Source organism: Uloborus diversus, chromosome 7 (genome assembly GCF_026930045.1).
Source record: "Uloborus diversus isolate 005 chromosome 7, Udiv.v.3.1, whole genome shotgun sequence".
NCBI classification, from domain to species: domain Eukaryota; kingdom Metazoa; phylum Arthropoda; class Arachnida; order Araneae; family Uloboridae; genus Uloborus; species Uloborus diversus.
Genome location: NC_072737.1, coordinates 139,542,020 through 139,562,286, shown reverse-complemented (window position 1 = coordinate 139,562,286; position 20,267 = coordinate 139,542,020). Strand labels below are relative to the sequence as shown.

Sequence of the window (20,267 nt, the reverse complement as noted above, 5' to 3'; positions counted from 1 at the left end):
TTTTTTTTCAGTATTAAAATATATTTATTCAATGTGAACATTCAAGTATAAATATATATGTAGCTTATTTGTGCAGCTGATTTTGATCTAGTAGCATAAAAATTAAATTCTTCATAAAAAATTTCAATTTGTATGCAGGAGTTTTTTTTTTCCATAAACCAAATTTTTTTACATTTATGGCTGTGTGCAAAGCAAAAGAAAATATTCAAAATATAGTGCAATAATTGATTTAAATGCAATAAATTACAATTTTTTGTAGTTACAAAATGTATTATGTTAAAAATATGAACTAAAAAAAAAGAATTGCACAAGTTTAATAATTAAGGGTCATTCTTCAAAAAGTGTAACTTTTCTGTTGTACGCTTTTTACGGAAAACATTTTAAGGAACAATTCATTTAACAATGCTTTTTAATTGCATCAAAAATATATCTATTTAAAGGTACGAACAATTTTTCATAATAATTTTTATTTTAGTATATTTTTGGTTCACAACATGTGAATTCTCACCTCCATGGCATGTCACATGCCTTGTGAGACTGTTTATGTTGCTTAATAACGTGTTTAATTAAAAGTATGTACTTATTTATTTATTATTCCTTTTACAAGTGTCTCAAGTACTAATTATTTAAGTATATTTGATTTTTTAATATTGTGTTTTAGTTCGTTTTAGTAGGACAATTAGTCATGTCACACAATAAATTCTCACCTCCGTTACTTTAACACAAAATGCCATTCCTCATTAACACGTGGCAGTAATGACATCAAATTTTATTTTCCATGATACAAGAAAGCCCCCTTGTTTATTTTCAACCATAATTGAAGTTGTGAGATTTTTATCGAAAAACAAGAAGATAGATTTTGCTTTAAAAACTTAGTGAGGTTACCCTGACTTCTCACCTCCGTGAACTTGAATTTCAGGGATGTAAATTAATGTAAAAAAAGAAGTGAACATGCTTTCATATGCTTAACATGTGCAGATTGTAGCAACGAAGAAAAAAAAATTCCCTGAAAAATATATGTATTAGGCCTATATGAATGGACAATTCCTCACCTCTGTGACAGACCTTATCAAAGTCATTACTTCTGAGGTGAAAATAAATGATGGAGGGGAAATACATCAATAATAGGCAAGTAAAGTATATCTTAATAGAATATCATGGAGAAAAATATTATTAAATACTCATTAATTAAACCTCAGTAATGTCTATATTTTTATGCATTGTGCAGTAAATATAAATTGATTAGATTACACGCCTTTAGCTTTAGCATAGTTTTGGACAGTTTTGGATGGTAAAAACCACCTGTCGTGTCCTAAACCTGTTTTGGACAGTCCAAAACCCAACCCTGCCGAGGAGGATTTGAAGGTCTCCAAATTTTTTTCGAAATTGTAACTAAAAACCCAGTTTAAGATGATCTTTGCTTATGAGCAGTATGGATTCAGGGGCACCATTTCCAGTAATTTTCTTAGTTGAAATCTTAACACCATGATTATGGGCTATTTTTGGTGACTTTAAGGGGACCGACAATTTTTCTTAACTGCAGCTCCTAAAGTGTAATTTTAGTCGACTTTCAATGATGTTGTAGGGATGAATTTCATTTGTTCATTTATTAGTAATATTAAATTTTTTAAAGAATGCAAAGGTTTTTTCTTACATTATTTTTAACCACGAAAATGAAGTTGGTGGCCCCATTTCATAAAATGAAAGGCTGTAGCACACTTCCCCTTGACATGGGCTCTGATCAGTAGTGTAGTCAAAATGGGACATTGTCCTCCACCTTTTTATTTTATTCGAAGCTTTCCCCAGAATTTTAAATCCAGCGTTTTTTAAATTAAATTTTTTAAAGAATGCAAAGGTTTTTCTTACATTTTTTTTTTAACCACTAAAATGAAGTTGGTGGCCCCATTTCTTAAAAAGTGAAAGACTGTAGCACACTTCCCCTTGACAAGGGCTCTGATCAGTAGTGTAGTCGAAATGGGACATTGTCCTCCACCTTTTTATTTTATCCGAAGCTTTTCCCCAAATTTTAAATCCAGTGTTTTTTAAATTTTGATATTACAAATATTTACATCTGTGAGCATCAAGAGACCTTGTCGGAAACTAGTACTGGCCGAACCTTTGGAGGAGCCCGTCTTGGAATAAGATTAGCATCAGTGTCATTGAAGTAGGAGATCAGGTGACCGAACTAGCAAGTATCTGCTTGCCTTTGCTTTCAACCAGCTCAACTTGACATCCACACACATATATTACCAATCCTAATACAGTACAACCTCAATATCTCGAATCTCTTGGGATGGGGAAAAAATTCAAGATATCGAGTTTTCGAGTTATCAAGGTTTAAAAAAAATCACACTAGTAACTCTAATAATTACAGACACTAATGCTATATGCATTTAATATGTAATATAGGACTTTGAATTACGATTAATAAGTTAAGTCTTTAATACTTTACAGGATTTGAAATTTTATAATTGTTGATACTGTGCAGGATGAAATTTTGAAATAAACAACAATTTCAACTTTGTTTTTTCATCTGAAAATTTAAAAAAAATTGACATTTTTAGGGGGGAAGGGATGTTTGAGGGGGGGTCATGGGCGGATTTATGGGGGGCAGAGAGGAGCAATGCCCCCCCCCCCAGTTTTGGGAGGATTTTATGTAGTAACAACACAACTTCCAAAATGTTAAAACAAAAAAATCATGACTTTTTCTTTTTTGAATTGTTCAATGAAAATGAAGAGAAAAGCAAATGTCCTTTGCTGATGGGAGAAAAGAAAAGGAAAAAAAAACGAACATTAAATACAAATAGTACAGCTGTCACTGGGGTGCTGAAAATGTGTCTAAATTCACTATTTTGAACTGAAAACCATTTGGGCAAGTATATGAATGAAAATATAGGCTAACGTGCTATACATTAAGCTGCAACACTTATAATAATTGACGATTATTTTAAAAAATTAGAACCTAAAACAAAGGGGAAAAACTCCCCCTCCGCCATTCGCGCTAACAGAACGTTCTACTCGTTATGATTTGTGTCCACATTTTAAGTATTTATTTGTGCATAATATTTATGTTCTTAGTATATTAATTGGCCTTTTGAGAAATTCTAAAAAACATAAGTTTTTTTTCCCTTCTCTCTCTCTTTTTTTTAAGAGAGAGATAGATAGAGAGAGAGAATAAATACCATCGCAAACTGAATAAATTTTAGTTATCTGAGGGTTCTGATTAAATGAATCTTTTAACTTAGAGGGAGAGTACAATTTTACTTACTTTATAAATACTGTTTAAAAAGAAAGGTAAGTCATAATCATCTAAGTCTAAGTGAGTCAGTCCTTGTCATTATTGAAATCTAAATAATTGAGTCATCAAAAGTTTTGGAAAAATTTGCTGAAATTTTATAAAAGTCTATAAAAACCTAACAAAGATTGGTAAAATCGTAAAAATCCTTTAACCATAAAAACTGACGAATTTTCGTAAAAATTACAAAAAATCAAGCAAAAATTTACAGATAAGAATGAATTACAAACAAGGTAGAATTTGCCTATAAGATAAACAAGCTGTTGCTTATGGCCCCTGCTTTGAAGTGGGTCCCTAACTCCCAAAAAAAATTCATGATTCGTTCCTTAAAAATGGAAATTGCTTAAAAAAACTAATTTCTTTTTTAGGTGCTTGAAAACCTTGAATATTTGGAAACGTGTGGCTACAAACCTTAAATTTTAAAATTTCTAACAAATGGTAGAGGGGGAGGAATGCCAACATATGTCAAATTCAGCTCCTTGCCACATCCTGTATTAAAAATGTAAAAATCATGGTTCTCATGTTTGTAATATATTATTTGAAGTAAAGTTCTGTGTAGAGACGTACCGAGTACTCGGTAACTACTCGGTACTCGGCCTACTCGGCCAATATGCCGAGTACTCGGTACTCGGCCAAATTTTTATCAGATACTCGGCCAATACCGAGTAGTTGCAAAAAATTGAATGTATTAAAATTTACAAAAAAGCTCAAGCATATATAATTTTCTTCAACCATTTACAATTCAAATTTAAATTTTGAGAATAATGAAGTTTGAAATACTTCAATGGAGTAAATCTTGGCTCGAATGTCTCGAAAGTTAATAAAACTTTTTTGTTAAAAATTGTGCAAATATGGAATTTTTGCTACAAACTAAAATTAGTTATAAGATATATAAAAATACCTTAGCTTTAAAAATAAAAGGAAATAAAACAACGTTAGAAGCACAGTGCAGGATCACTGCAGACACGTGTTTTGGCGTTACGAGGAATTTCTTTTTCAATGCACAAAATGTGAGCTCGTTGATTTAAAGGCAATCAGCAAAAGTCGAATTTTTTGTTGTATGCCTTTACATTCTTTAGTTCACATGTTATGCACTGAAAAGATGATCCCTGTAACACAGAAAAACGTGTCTGCAGTGTTCCTGCACATTTGTTTTTTTGCTTTTAAAAATTATTTATGTTTAGCGAACTAGACCTATAATGAATAAATTTGTATAATTTGTTTTAATTGCAACTTGATAAGTCATACTTTTTATTTATTCATTTTTAGTTTAAAAAATATTATTTTGCAAAATTTTGTAGTTAAATTTCAGCAGGAATTTAGTTTAAATACTATTATATGGACAAGGAGGTCTATACTACTATTTCAATAAGTTCAAAATTCATCAGTGTGCAGGGGTCTGGCTAACGGACCCTTCACAAAAATCCGATCAACCAAAACGGACCCTTCACAAAATTCTGGTAAACAAAAACGGATCTTTCACAAATTGTTTATTGAAAGAGCAAATCTCAAATTAAAATAATACAGCATATTTAAAGTTGAATTAGAGGAATCAACTTATACAAAATCAGCTAATTTTGCAAATGAAAAAAAAAAAAAAACGGCACTCTTGTGATGCTCCTGCAAGCCATAAATAATTACTACCGCCAAATAAATATAATGCCTGTTGTTGATTTCTTTGAAAAGAATTAACAGCTGAAAGTCAGTTTGGTTAATAATTTTGCTTTTTTTTTATGCAGTGGTGTTGTTGTAAACTTCTTTGGAAAAGCGTCAACATTCTCTAAATAGGCGTAGAAAGCACTTTTCTCTCCACTCATGATTTAATTATCAATAATATACAACCGAAATGAATTTAGAACTGCAAAGGTTAGCATGGGTGGGGCGGATGTGATCGCTTCAGATAGGGTTACAAAATTTAAACTTATCGCCAATTAGTGTCTGGTGGTGTGATGTTAAACTGTTATTTTGGGAGAAAGTTATATGGGTTTGGTTTTTCGATACTAAAAAGGATAATTAACTGTAAATAAACTTTTATTTACCGTTATTTTTTTCTATAGATGTCTACATTTTGAAAAACGCAATCTTTACATCCGATATAAGAATCATATTTTATTCTTTTTTTCAAGTTAACTTCGCTTTATTAGGATGCAAATAAATGAAAAGTCTCTTTATTTTTGTAACAAAGCTTATTTAAAGTTTTTAAAGGGGAATTCCATTTTCTTTTATGAGTCAATAATTCAAATGCTGAATCGATGGTTTATTTTTTATTTTATTTATTTATTTTTGCTTCAACTGTGTCCAGATATTAATGATATGTTTATCATAGGACTCTAAAATGCAATTCAAAAGTAATTTTATCAAAAATGTTTTTATATACTTTTGATTCCTTCACTTTGAGGATTGCAATCTCTTTGCATCCGCTGTGGAAATCTGATTTTTCGAATTTTCGATGTTTAGTACGCTTAGTTAAGAGGTAAACACATAAAATATTTTTTTATTTTTGTGAAAATCATGGAGTTTATAAGGTTTGAACGAAACTCTGTGCTCTTAAACAGTGTCTTGGGTTAAAAAGTTAAATGCTGAACCCCTGCCTAATTTTTTTTCTTACAGTTATTTTAAATACTATACAAAAAACATTTCTAGTATAATTTAACATGTTGTAGAATGGTAGATAAATATTGATACTTGAGGGGTGCCCATCTCCCAGGGAGCGATGCCTCCCCCCTCTCTTCAAATACTAGAAAAACACTCAAGAATGATATTCTCAACAGAAAAGAGAGAAAACACTCAACTTTAAGTGTCAATGATGCAGTTTCCATCATCTCAAGAGTCTAAACTTTCGTTTTTACAAGGAAAAGAAATTTAATTATTTGATTTTTCACAAAAATAATTTATTTTTCACAAAATTATTTTATTTTTCACAAAAAATGGACCCTGTGCAAAATCCTGGACAGACCCCTGGTGTGTGTCGGTGGTCCTTTTTTCAACATAATTAGTACTGGGAAACTCGGCCGAGTAGTGAAAGGCCGAGTTACTCGGTAACTCGGTACTCGGCCGAGTAGTAAAAGGCCGAGTACTCGGTACTCGGCTACTCGGCCAAAGTGCTACTCAGTACGTCTCTAGGTGACTCACATGTTTCATATCTTGGTATTTACTCAGTCATCTTAATGCAGTATTTTGGAAATTCTTTTGTATTGATTGCTTTTATCTTACTTCTGCACATTGTCTATCTATTTAGCACGGAAAAAAAAAACACACACTACTTCTATTTCTTTTCGTTTTCTGCCCCACTTGCAACTGAAGAAAAGTTGTTGTCATGAGAAATCTATGGTTTCTTTTTTCTTTTAAAGTTAAAATAGTTATTTCTCCCAAAGTAAGAACAGGACTGCAAAAATTTACAATCAAGTACTAAAATACCAGAGACTAGAAAGTACAAATGAAGGGCGTTAAATAATTTTATTTATTCCAGAGTCCTTGAAAACAATTAGATAAGTCTTTGAAAATTCTAAGCAAAGTAGGCTCCAATTACTTCTACTGCATATTGTTAATCTGTTTAGCCAGGAAAAAAATGATACACTACCTCTATTCATTTTCGTTTTCTGCACTACTTATAATTAAAAAAAGGTTGTTGTAATGAGAAATCTAGTTTATTTTTTCTTTCAAACTTAAAATGGCTGTTTCTTACAAAGTTTGAACAATATTGTGCAACTGTATAATCTAGTTATCATTTTCTATGTCTATCCAATTAACCTTTATAAGGCTTCAAAATGCAGAATTTTATATCTATTTTACAAAATGTCCTCCCGGGGAGAAACCCCCGGCCCCCTAAAATTGTAGATATTCTATTTCCCACTTAAAAGGGAGCACTGCGTCACTGTTGATACTAGCTCCCTCTCTTAAGGTCAATTCAAAAAGGACATTTATTCAAAAAGGACACGCATTAATGAAAACGGCACACAAAAAAGTAAAGCATGGACTTATGCATCACAGGAAACAGACAAAAACATAGGAGTGGGGGGCAAAAAAAAAAAAAAATGTTGCTAAAAAAAATAAAAAAATCCTGCCCCCCCCCAGGAACTCAGTCCTAAATCCGCCTATGGGGGGGGGGTTTGGGAGATTGCTCATTCTTGGGGAGGGGGTTGGCATGCCCTTGCTCCCAAGGAGGGGGAGGGGAGATGGGCACCCGTGAATCAGGTGTATCTGAAATGAATCGCTTGCTCAACTTCCTTTCCTTTTAATTTTTCTGAGTAATTTGCTATGTGTAGGTTGCCCATAAACCTTATGAATTTTGATATTCTTCCCTAAAAAACTTTGCTGCATAAGTTGTATATGTGTTCATTTACCATATTTTTATGTACCAAAAGCAATCAATTAAGAATGAATTTTTATTTTTTTTTTCAATTTTCTAGCAAGAACATCCAGTGTGCAAACTTTTGACTCATTAGATTTTACAAGGTATTCAGATGATGGTGAACGGCAGGTGGATGAAAGAGTAGCAGGTACAATATATGTTATGATTTGTACTTTTAAAACTTTTTATGATACTTATTATTTAAGGGATATTCTATATTACTCTTCGTGTATATTTTTGCGTTTTTGTATTTACTAATATTTATTGTATATAAAGTAATCTGTAGCACTATGACAACAAAACAATGGTCCTACAGAATCAGAAAAACCTGAAATGGAAATTGAAAATAAGGGCTGCTAGTTGTGCACAAGAGACGAGATTAGAAAAATGGCAAGAAAGAAGTCAGGGGAAAAAATAATCCTAGTCTTATGCAAAAGTACATCTAACATTATAAATGCAAATTTTCAAAAAAAAAAAAAAAAAAGCAGAAACATTTCATGGCTTTAAGGAACAATTTTTTTCAATGCAATGATGTGAGCTTATGGTTGTCTAGATATAAGTGTTGCACTCATTAGCTCACATCTTTTTGCATCTAACTCTGAAGTTGCATTTTTTTTTCTTTTTGCAAATTTGTGCTTTTATAACATAATTTTTTAATTTACTTTGTAATTTCATTTAACTGTGCTGATGTCTGTCATTTTCTAATTTGGGCGGGGGTACGGGGGGGGGGGGGCAAAGGATATATGCTCAATGCAAAGTTATCAGAAAACAGCAAAAGCCATGCTCACTTAGATGTAAATGTATTATTTTTTTTTAAGTCATGGGAGGTGCTCTGTACTCCCATTAATGACAGACCTATCTGTGCTCCTACAACTATTTTATTTTCTCAACTTTTTGGAAAATAAGGTTCCTCCTCATCATCATCATCATAGTTGGCTCGACAGCCCAGGGTGGGTCAAGGCCTTCCTTTGGAGAATCTTCCAAGACGTCCTACTTTTTGCCTGGGTTTTCCAATTTTTAACTTTGAGAATATCGAAGTCAGATTCAACAGAATCCAACCATCTCATTTTTGGTCGTCCCCTTCCTCGAATTGTCACAGGTTTTGCAGCAAAAACTTTTTTTACTGGGTTTTCTTCGTTCATTCGAGAGACATGGGCCGCCCAGTTCATTCTCCTAATTTTTATGCTTTTTATTATGTCAGGTTCTCTAAACAATCTGTCCAATTTCAAAATTGAATCGTCGTCTCCAGACACCATTCTCATTGATGCCTCCAAAAATGCTTCTTAAAACCTTTCTCTCAAAAATTAATATCTTGTGCTCTCCGGTTTTAGTCAAAGGCCATGTTTCAGAAGCATAACTTAGAACTGGCCTAATAAGAGTCTTATAAACCAAGATCTCAAGGTTCCTATCAACTCTTAAACAATGTTTCATCATAAGGAAAATGTCAACCATTTTCTTTTTTTTTTTTTTTTTGTGTGTGTGTGTGTGTGTGTGTCATAGATCTTAAAATAGAATAGATGTGCCTTCTCCCCACTTTTCTCCTCAGAGCGCGCGTCAACATCCCCCGTTGGACATCACGTGATCAAGGGACATCTCTCACAAGAAACTGTTTCCCCTATCGAAGAGAATCACTTTGCGATGCGATCATTTGCACAATTAAGGGAAATTAAAGCATTTAACCCATGGGTTAAATGCTTTAAGCATGGGTTATACCCCATGGGTTAAACTCCCCTTTAAGTATGGGTTAAATTAAAGCATTTAACCCATTATTAAAGAAAAAGGGAACACTCTGTCCCTCACGTAACACCTCATAATTTTCACTAAAAGTAATAATTAAAAAAGGTAACAATTTTTTTTTCATTAAGAAATCGCAAATGTATTTGTTGTTCTTTTGCGAAAAATGTCCTTTGTTACTTTTTAAGTTATTACTTTTTAATGAAATGCGGGACAAAATGACAGCTTTTTAATGGAATGGTCCATTAGATATTTTCCCAATCATAACTTTTGAAGCAGGCGCGCAAGCTATTTAAACTTTCTTTCGAGTGCTTTAAATACTGAGTAGAGATAGACGTTTTCAAAAATCTTGAACAAAAATTGACCTTATAAATTTTCTTTTATTTCAATCAAATTTTTCAAATACAGATAAATGGTTTCAATGCGTGCTTTTTCCCACAACTTTTGAAGCCAGTGCAACAATTTAACATAAAACCCTATCTAAAACCATAAACCAATTAGAAATACAAATGTAAATAGTATCGAATATCAATTAACTCAATTAAATAATATTCTAAGATTCGCATGCGTTTCACACCAACACTCTATTAGCCAAACAAATAACTTTGGTTTGTTCCTGATTTTTAAGCAACTTCAGTTTTTTTTTTAAGTACTCAGAAAATAAATTCATTTGCAATTATAAACTACTTGAATGGTCATTTGACTTCCGTCCCCTCCCCAATTTTTCTTTTCGTCCTACAGGATATGATAATTTTGACAATTTAAACTCGAGGGTGAAGAAAACTAGTGATTATTGTCCCTCAACAATATTAATTTTGTCACTTTCCTACTTATTGGTCTTTGTGAATTATTTTCATTGTTTGAATTGACTGCGCGATACATTCTAACGCTTCAATATTTAGTAGCGATTACTTTTATAAACTTGTTAACGAGAAAATCTGCTGCTTCTGTTTCCAACATATGCTTATTTAAACTTAGAAAAACGGAATTAGAAATTTTTCTCATTACTCTTGTGGCTACATGAGAAACATTATATTTTTTGTGCTTTACTCCCAAAACTTTTTCGCATTCTCGCTCAGTTCTTCACAAATGTACATATTTCAATGGTTGCAATCTTGCAATTAGTTATCATCTCAAAATTCTTAAATTTTATTATGCCTATTTTTTAGTTTATTGTAGTTAAGACTGCGTTGCAATCGTCGCAGTTCACGTCAGAGTGCACTTGCCGGACAAAAAATCCAGCGTAGTCAGAAACATCATTAATATACTGCGTCATGTTAATTGAGATGATTTCTGAATTTTCCAAATCGTCGTCAAAGGAATCGGAAGAAAAGGCTTTCTTTCAAAGCATTTTTGTTACGCTTCAAATTTAATCTTAGCATTTGAAGGTTGTCAAAATCAGCGCAATTTAAAGAACTGAACTCCTTAAATTTCCGTATGAATGAATAATCTTTTTTTCGCACTTCGAAATTGTCCGACGATTATTGTTGAATCCCCCCTCACAACCTGATCGCACTGAAAAGTTTCAAAGTGATCCTGAGTAAGCTTATAAGTCATTACGCAGTTTAGAACTGGAATTCGGGCACCTACATACTTTTCATATGTTCCCAGCACACTTTTCATAGAAATTAGGAAAGTTTAAAATCCAGTTTTTCGAGGACATACTATAACTAATTTTCCATCGCTTGTTTTTAGTGATTTAATATAATGCTCGGCATCTACAATAAATTGCTTAAAATATTCTTAATTTCGACTATGCATGGGATTTTTTTGCCTTTAACAGAAAGATTTCTGTTACTCAGAAAGTCCACTATGTCTTTACTTTTAATAAAATTGGCACCAGCATCGCATTCATCAAACCCTCTTTCGCTAGAAAATCTCAGATTCACATATATAGAGATTTCTCCAATAGGTATAATGAAAATCTTCAGACAATCCTAGACTTTTAACGACGCTTCGCATTGTTATATCACTGCTGCCCGAGAAGAGGGAGACACGATGTCCCTTGATCACGTGATTCTCGGCAGAATCATGATGACCCCATTTTCTCCGGGCGAAATACGCTGCGCTGTAGGAGAAAGGCCTATCTATCCTTTTCAAAGATCTATGGTGTGTGTGTGTGCGTGTGCATTTGTTGGTTAATTTTTCTCAAATAATTATTTATTTTGCCAACTACAGAATCTTACCTTTTGATTACAACTTTAATTCTATTTGTGCACTTTTTCCATCTGGGGTTTATTGAATGTAGTAAACTCTCTCAATCCAAATTCATTTATCCTAAAACCTGAAGTCCTGAATTAACAGAAATCCAGTAATCTCTGGCATATGATACATTTGTTAAAAATCAAGTTCACTGTTTTAATAACAGGGCCCTCTTTATTATTTATTTGTTATCCTCAAAATTTAATAACCTTGCAATGCCAAAACTTCATTTTTAATTTCTGGATGTTGATACTCCAGCTGCGTCAGGTGCCCTTTTCAGAGACTATTGCTGCTTGAATTTTTATTCTGAGGGAGGAGAATTTGGTCATAACAGTTCTTATAAACTACCATATTAGGATTTGCAATATGTGTGAAAAACACAAAACGCACTGGGGGAAACTTCTCTTGCTGTGCGCCTGAGTGTAGAGCTAGCTTCAAAATTTTCTTTGTAACTTTGTCCAAGCAAAATTCTTCAACACAGCATTTTATGAGCCTGCAATTTTAACTTTCATTACATTGAAAATATGTTTTGAAATACCAATCACTTTTTAAACTAAAATAGTAATTAAGATTCAGAAAAAGGAAAAACTGTTTTAAAAATTTTAATACAAAAATAAGGATAGGCAATTTAGAAAACCTGTGTGGCTACTCAAAGATCAGAAGACAAATAGGGGGAAATGCTGCCACATAGAAGCACCTGCAGAGAATGAGCTAACAAAACAAAAATAAGGATAGGCAATTTAGAAAACCTGTGTGGCTACTCAAAAATCAGAAGACAAATAGGGGGAAATGCTGCCACATAGAAACACCTGCAGAGAATGAGCTAAAGCCATTTCTATGGCAACCACCATCTGCCCAACCTCACAACAGGAGCTTTTTTCATAAGTGACAATAGTAACAGCTGTTTTAGAAAAACATGAATATTCTTTCAATTTTATTGATAACAGTGATGCTTAAAACCTTGGGTTAAAGTTTAAAGATATTCTGAAATTTTTACTTTGTAACTTTAGTTACTTTGCTCATCTTTATGTAGATGGTACTCCTTTTTTCTGAATTTCTCTTTTACTTTTTTACATTTTAACTTGTACAAGTGTTATTCTTTTCTTTATCATGGTTCACTGTGTAACATGTTGAATTTATTGCCTAATTTTGTACTTGTATAAAAGCCTTTTTTGTTTTAAGGAAAGCCATTCTATTTTATGTACAAAAAGAGTATATTGAGCTTGTGAACATATATGTAACTGCATATTTAAAACAAACGAGTGAAATCAGCTTGAGCTGGATATCTTCAAAATGATGCTTTAGCATATATCAAAAAAGCAAAATGCTGACACACCTTTCAGAACCTGCAATGACTAACAAGAAGATAACACAAGCATGGGAAAAAACCAAAGTTGGTTACTTCCTCTTCCTTTGGTTGGAGGGGGCGGAGCCCTCCCCCATCCCTTAATGTCCTCAAATAAAGACAAATTCATTTTTAAGCTTTCAATTTCCAAAATTTTCTGAGATCCCCCATTGCCCTAAAACGTCTTAACATATAACTTTAAGATTGCATTTTTTAAACTTCAATATGAAAAATGTTTTGCGAATAGCTCCTGAATTTTGTCTATTCTTCCAACATCACCAAAAATATTCTAAAGTGTGTTTTTAGGACTTATAATTTTTAGTATCTATTTTTCCTTTAATGCAATAAGTTGCATGAAAAGAATTTGTCAGTATTAAACTGATCCTTCATTTTATAAATTAACCAACTTTTAAAATGAAACTAAGTATTGGAACTTTAAAAAAAGATGAGTAGCAGCTTAAAGCCTTTGCCTTGCCTTGAAAAAATCAAAGATCTGGTACTGGAGAAGGAGGAGAACAGCTAAAAAATCACCATCTTGTTGCACTTTTGCATTCATCTCCCTAATGTTAGTCCTGGCTATGCTCCTCCATGTACAGAAAAGATAGACTAGATGTAAATAAGAACTCTATTTGGTAGCATTAACCAATGTTTGCCGTAGAAAATAACAAATAAGCACCAAGTAGATAAGCGAATATTGGTTTATTTAAACTGCCGGTTATTAATTTACTGCCGAGAAAATCACCAAAAGTGGCAAACAATTTGTTTACTTTCAGCACATCTTTTCGCTTAGAAGAAAATGGATTGGTGTCTTCTTGATGACTAATATTCTAGTACGTATCACCAAAATAGATTATCTAAAGTCTGGAATTTTGCAGAAAATTTTTGAAAATAAAAAACAGCACAACATAATACTTGGAAAACTGCAGTTTATCGTCAACAGTGATATACTAAAAGTGCACATTTTCATGGCATTAAATATTGCATGCTTTTTTAGTTCTAAGTGAAAAAAAAAAGAGAGAGAAAAAACTTTCAAAACCTCAAAAGTGGAATTAACCAAAAACATAGGTAAAATCTCCCAATATATGTATGGAATCACCTGAATTCTTCTTAGTTTCTTTTAAAATTTTATTTTAAATTTTCATGAATTTCTTAAGTGCATTAAATGATATATTGTGCCTTTTTTTTAAAAAACAATCTATCTGTATGTTATGCATTGTTAGTATTTATATAAATTATTTAATGTGAAGTACTGTAACTGTTTATTACCAGATGCAATTTTGCATAATGATCATGTGATGACCAATAATTGATTGTTAAATGCTTTTTTTTTTGTTACCGAAGTATTAAAACATTTATTGTTCTTTTGTTTTCAGTTAAGATGATTTTTATTACATGATGTATATGGTAATATTAGTCTTAACATTTTGTTGCAGTTTTAGAATTTGAGCTACGAAAAGCAAAAGAAACCATCAAAGCTCTTCGAACCAATTTAACAGTAGCTACTGGTAAGAACTATTTTAAAATTCACCCCTTTTATGTGACAGTACTACTCAGTGGCCATTCCTCTATCCGTGCATTTGAGCTTGTGATTCCAAGAGGAAAACAAAGAAATGAATGCATAAAAAATTGAAATAAAGTATTAAATACACTGCCATATAGATTTTTGTTAATTTTCTAGAAGAGTTCGAGGGAACTCTTGACAATCAAAGTCTTCTAATCGTGCTCTCTAATGAAAAAAAAATGTGATAAATGACCTATTTAATAATGAAAATGTGAATTGTTTGCCTCAAAAGCAATAAGAATTAATAAGTAAAATGAAAGTAATAAAAAATAACTGATGGGTTTTGTCGTATCTGCATATTTAATTTTTAAAATTTGTTTTCTTAACCTTCACTGTCACTTGTTTACCAAAAATCCAGTATTTTTCAAAATGTCGACCCGGAATACCTGTATTAGTAACTAGCAGTACCTGCACAGCGATGCCCCTGCTAAAAATGTAATGGAAGTCCGTTGAATTAAAAAAAAAATTGACGCCCCCTCCCCCTCTGATGTGAAATGATCGTTTTTCTTTGTATAAAATGCATACACACCTTTTCAAAAAAAAAAAAAAACTATTTAAGTTTCTTTGGAATTTAAAACTTTTCGTCAAATTATTAAATTAGATTTACAGTTGCTTTAAAACTCTATATAGCGAATGAAGCAGTTTTTACTGCAATTTAAAATATTTCACCAAATAAACAAAAAAAGACATCAAATAATATCTTTCAAATGTAAAAATAATTCTGCAGCTCTATTGTTTATCGCCAAACTTGCCCAGCAACCACGCTATCATAATCCACCCATCTAACGAAAAAAAAAGCATCCCGTGGAACATTCAAAAATAATCGTCAGAAAAAAAGAAGAAAATGTCTCACATTTCACTCGGATAAAAACAAATCAATAGTTTCTTTTCTTTCAAAACAAATCGCCAAAACAATGAATTACATTAACGGTTGGCTTAAAACAATAATCCTAGACTGAACTGCTCAGCGCCTAACGTGCCAAGCAACCACGCTACCGGAACCCAGCCCTTTTGTGAGTGAAGCAAATTTTTTTTCTTTGGCAAAATAAAAAATGTTTCACCAAACAAACAAAAAGGTATAAAATCACATTAACAGTAGCTTTCAAATCTTTATATATTAAGAGCTGCGTTGCCCGGCTTTGCCCAGTCTACCTTGAAAACAAAAATTGTGTCAAGTGATATATATTCAACAATTAATTAAAAGAATAACCTAATAACTTAAAGAAGAACTTAAATGTAAGAATAAATATAAGAAAAAAAACACCATGCAAAATTATCCTTCCAAACAATGACGACAGATATTAAAATACTTTTAATAGAGCCGCTGGGAGAAACTTTTAAGAAATTAAAATGTGAAAGATGGATTTTAAAAGTGTAACCATGGAAACATGCTATAAAATAAGTTTAAGAAATCAGATGCAAAATAAGGAAATAAACAATGGATTCAAAAAGCGTAACCATGGAAACCCAAAAATAAAATGGTTGACAACCTGAATCAAATGACATATTTCAAAATTGATTTAAAAATGCTTGTAACTTTATTTCCTTCGCTAGCTATTTTTTTCGACTAAAGGTCGAGAGAAATCTGGAGTAAAAAATCTCGCTTTTTCCAATCTGTCAGAAAGAAAACTGTGGGACGATTCCTTCACTTTTTATTGGTAGATTTAATGAAGAAAGTAGTGTCTACATTTCAGCTAAGCCTAAAAATGTTCGAGCTAAAAACGCAAATTACTCCCACCGTAATTAAATTAGAGCATTGAAATAAATTGTTTAGAATGCAGAAAATTCTACCCTTTTTAGCGATATATAATATTAATATGTGCAAGTAATTTTTCTCCCCTTTAATAGCCAATAATAGGCAATTTACATAAAATTTGGGCCTGAATTTGAATAAAAAAACAACTATTTATCGGATTTTTTCGAATTATAGCCTATTTTACTCAGTAAGAAAGCACTTTTCATATAGTGAAAGAATTTTTAAAATAGGTGCAGTGGTTCTGGAGATTACCTCGAACATATAAACACACAAAAATCCGCCCTCTCTCTTTATAATATTAGTAAATTAAAAAAAAAAAAAAAAAAGATATAGAAACACAGTTGCTTCATTGCCATATTTATTAGTTTCATGCTAAAAATTAAAAGATTTTGATTTTCTCCTTTAAACGACTATCATTTTTCATATATACAAAATAATACTTTATCTATTAAGCACACCAGGAAGTAATGTAATGTCACATCAGTTTTTTTTTTTTTGAAATGAAATGTGATTAAAGGCTCTAATTATCCTTTTGGGATAGTTTTATTTTTATGTTTACATCTTTCAGATTTAGTTTTGTAGATATTTTATCTGAATGAAGATGCTCCAAAAGAAATGAACAAGATGTAAAAAGTAGGAAAAACATTACTAATACATCGACTTGAAACAGAATGCAAGATGTTAGAGTACTTTAACACTTAATTTCATTTCGTAAGAGTCCTTAAATGTAGGAATGCAAAGTGACTTTTTAATCAAAATAAACAATATAGCCCTTACTAACTTTTGAATACTGTATTACCCTGCAACAGCTCGCATGCCGCAAAATTCGAGTTTTGCCAAGCTTTCAATGCCCTTTCTGGCTACCAGAAAAACTAAGGTTAGAAAAATACATTTAATTTGATGATATGTTTAACTTAAAAAATAATATTAGTTCTATATATTATCTTATGAATATTAATAAATGATTTGATTTCGTTAAAACATTAATAAACAATACTACTTTTATTGTTCTGATAATAAAAAACTAATTGATTAAAATAATTTGATAAAAAAGTAATGAAATAAAGAAAGCATTTTACCACAAAAATTAAAATATTTTGCAAATGCATCAATCCTTTAGTAAAACTCTTCAATGAATGAAAAACAAAATAAAAATAATTTAAAAAAAACCCTTGCCTCCCTAAAAAGAATTTGAAATAATGTTAAAAGATGTTATAAATAAATCGCAATTGCTATGATTGTTTTCGGGTCCATCATTTTATTGAGGTATAACTCAATCCACAATAAATGACCTACATTAATCATAACCACATTTTTCCTCTTCATGCTTTGCTTTGCTATTGGAACTGAGGGGAGAAATTAACTGCTTTTTCTTGTTCTTGTTTCAAAACTAACCCCAAATTATCAGCACACCCGAAAGTTCTAATTTCTCTGCATGTTGGTCAACCTCATTATTTCTGACATGCTGGCTGATATGGAGTAACATAGTATTTGTAAAAAAAGAAGTAGTATTTGTTGCAATTTACCTGTACACTTGTGTGCATTTTTAATTGTATATGTGTTATAAAAATTATTAACTCTAATGTGTACTTTTAATTTTCCTTGCAGAATCGGATCCAAATACTCCTACTTCTGCTTCATCTAAGTCAATTGCTCAAGAAACTGTAAAACCTCATGAAAAAAGGGCATTAAATTTTTTAGTCAATGAATATTTACTTTCCAATTCCTATAAGTTGACTTCCATTACATTTGCTGATGAAAATGAGGATCAGGTAATATTCACAGTTGTTTATGGGGGGGGGGGGGGGAGAGACAGAGATAGGGAGAAACATAAACTATTTCAAATTTATGAGCTTACTTTTTTTCCCTCATCAAAATTGTCTTACAAATGTAATAAATTTAATAACAACAACAAAAAAAAGTCTTTTAAAAGGCTTTTCATTCTTTGTGCTTGAGTACACTTCTCTCTATATGTAATAGGAAATACAGTTAGTTTTGATTGCTTAATATTTTATGTTAAACAAGAAACGTATGAATCTGCCACAATCGAGTTTACATATGTCTTATTTTTTAAATATGTATTTTAAAAATGCGTGTTTTAACTCATTGTTAGTAAATTATTTAATGTATACATTGTGTGTCAAATTAGTTCAGTTTTGTTTTTAAAGTATTGTAAGTATATATTTTGTGTATGAACACAAGTTAAATATCTGTATTGAAACCTCCCTAAAGGGTACTTACACACCTACACACAAATTTTTCAATATTTTTTTTTTTTTTTGGGGGGGGGGGATAGCAAGATGGCTGTTTAATGAAGTACCTTTAAAGAATGGATGGCATTTCTAATGTCGGAAATAAATATTAGAAGGATGGTTTTAATAACAATGAAACAAATAAAATTCGCTATAGATATATCATAAAAGAAGTATATTTGTTTAATAAATATTCTATGACAATGAGCTATACAGTGAGCATTCGTTACTTTTAGAAAAAGAAAATTATGCATTAAAACAGTTTAAAAACTAAAATAATATATTTGTTATCATTGTATTAGTGCCTAAAATTTAGAATAAAAATAAGAATTGAAAATTTTGGAATTAAAGAAAGGGTTGTTTTAAAAGGGAATGTTATGTAAAGTAGTTTGCTTACTGGTGGAAAAGTTTGCATTTAATGAGTAAGGAAAAATTATTCCATTAAATTTTTTTTCTTCTAGGTGTTAATTGTTTAATAGAAGTGAAGCATTGCTTTTGGAGCATTACTGTATAAGCAGGGATGGGGGGGGGGGGGGCATACTGCACCATTGAAATTTCCAGGGAGGATAATTTGACAGGAATTTTGATCTCATTTTTTATCCGCGCTGTTGTTTTGGGGGGGGGGAGGGGCTTTGCTTCATTTGAGGAGGGTGCCCCATTGCCCTTGAGGAGGGGGTTTCTGCGGTGTAAGCATTTATATGTACTCATGTTTGCAATGATGAATATATGTATGCATAACTTTATGATTTGTGTTTATAATTTCTTAGGACTTTGAAGATTGGGATGACGTAGGATTAAATATACCTAAGCCACCCAATTTGCTTCAGTTATATAGAAACTACAGCCGATATATCTATTTGCGAAACGAAGTGGTCAATAAAAGCGTCCAAACTGAAACAGTGTCTGTTAATTCTAGTGAGGAAGAGAATGTGTGTGCAAACGAAAATTGTGTGAGTTGAAGTTTTATTTTAATTAATTTTATTTTCTTTTTGAATCAAGTTATGAGTAGGAAATCCACAGAGACTGAGTTGAGTTATGTAGCAACATTTTGAAAATCCAAATTTGCACACCCTGTGTAAAATTATAAATGTTATATTTTGAACAAAGACTGCATTGCAAATTTGTGTGTAGGAAGCTATTATGCAGCACATCAGACTTGATCTTTAGTGTATATATATATATATATATATATATATATATATATATATATATATATATATATATATATATATATGATAATAAAAGTGAAAAATATTGAAAAGACCACACCAAAACCCATAGATGCGCAACGCAGCAAAACTAAAAAGCCAAGTAAATATAAAATTAAGCAAACAAAATTTCAAATATTACACAAATTATATAAAATTAATGATGATAAAAGGGAAAATTGCAAACAGCTATTAAATAGGAAAAGATAAAGTATGTAAAGTATGAAACAATAAAGTATCTAGTTTATTGTTTTTAGTTTAGCAAGTGGTGCTTTTGCCCAATGTTACTCTATATTGCATGTACTGGAGCTTAAACATTCTCTTCTAGTTCATAGTTAAATTTTTGGTCCTTTGACCATAATTAATGAATCCTCCACGACTTATGAGCTCTGGATTCATACTTTATCTTTTCCTATTTAATAGCTGTTTGCAATTTTCCTTTTTATCATCATTAATTTTATATAATTTGTTTAATATTTAAAACTTTGTTTGCTTATATCTATATCTATATATATATATATATATATATATATATATATATATATATATATATATATATATAT

At 31.4% G+C, this 20,267-nt stretch overlaps 1 protein-coding gene across 1 annotated transcript in view; it reads left to right on the top strand.

The window, feature by feature from the left end:
- LOC129225918 (RAB11-binding protein RELCH homolog) overlaps window positions 1–20,267 on the top strand; it is a 93,389-nt gene that overhangs the window by 3,082 nt on the left and 70,040 nt on the right. Inside the window, exons 2-5 of the mRNA XM_054860451.1 lie at window positions 7,705–7,794; window positions 14,361–14,432; window positions 17,853–18,016; window positions 19,264–19,446. Coding sequence (XP_054716426.1) covers window positions 7,705–7,794; window positions 14,361–14,432; window positions 17,853–18,016; window positions 19,264–19,446 — 509 coding nt within the window. The remainder of the gene's footprint in view (window positions 1–7,704; window positions 7,795–14,360; window positions 14,433–17,852; window positions 18,017–19,263; window positions 19,447–20,267) is intronic.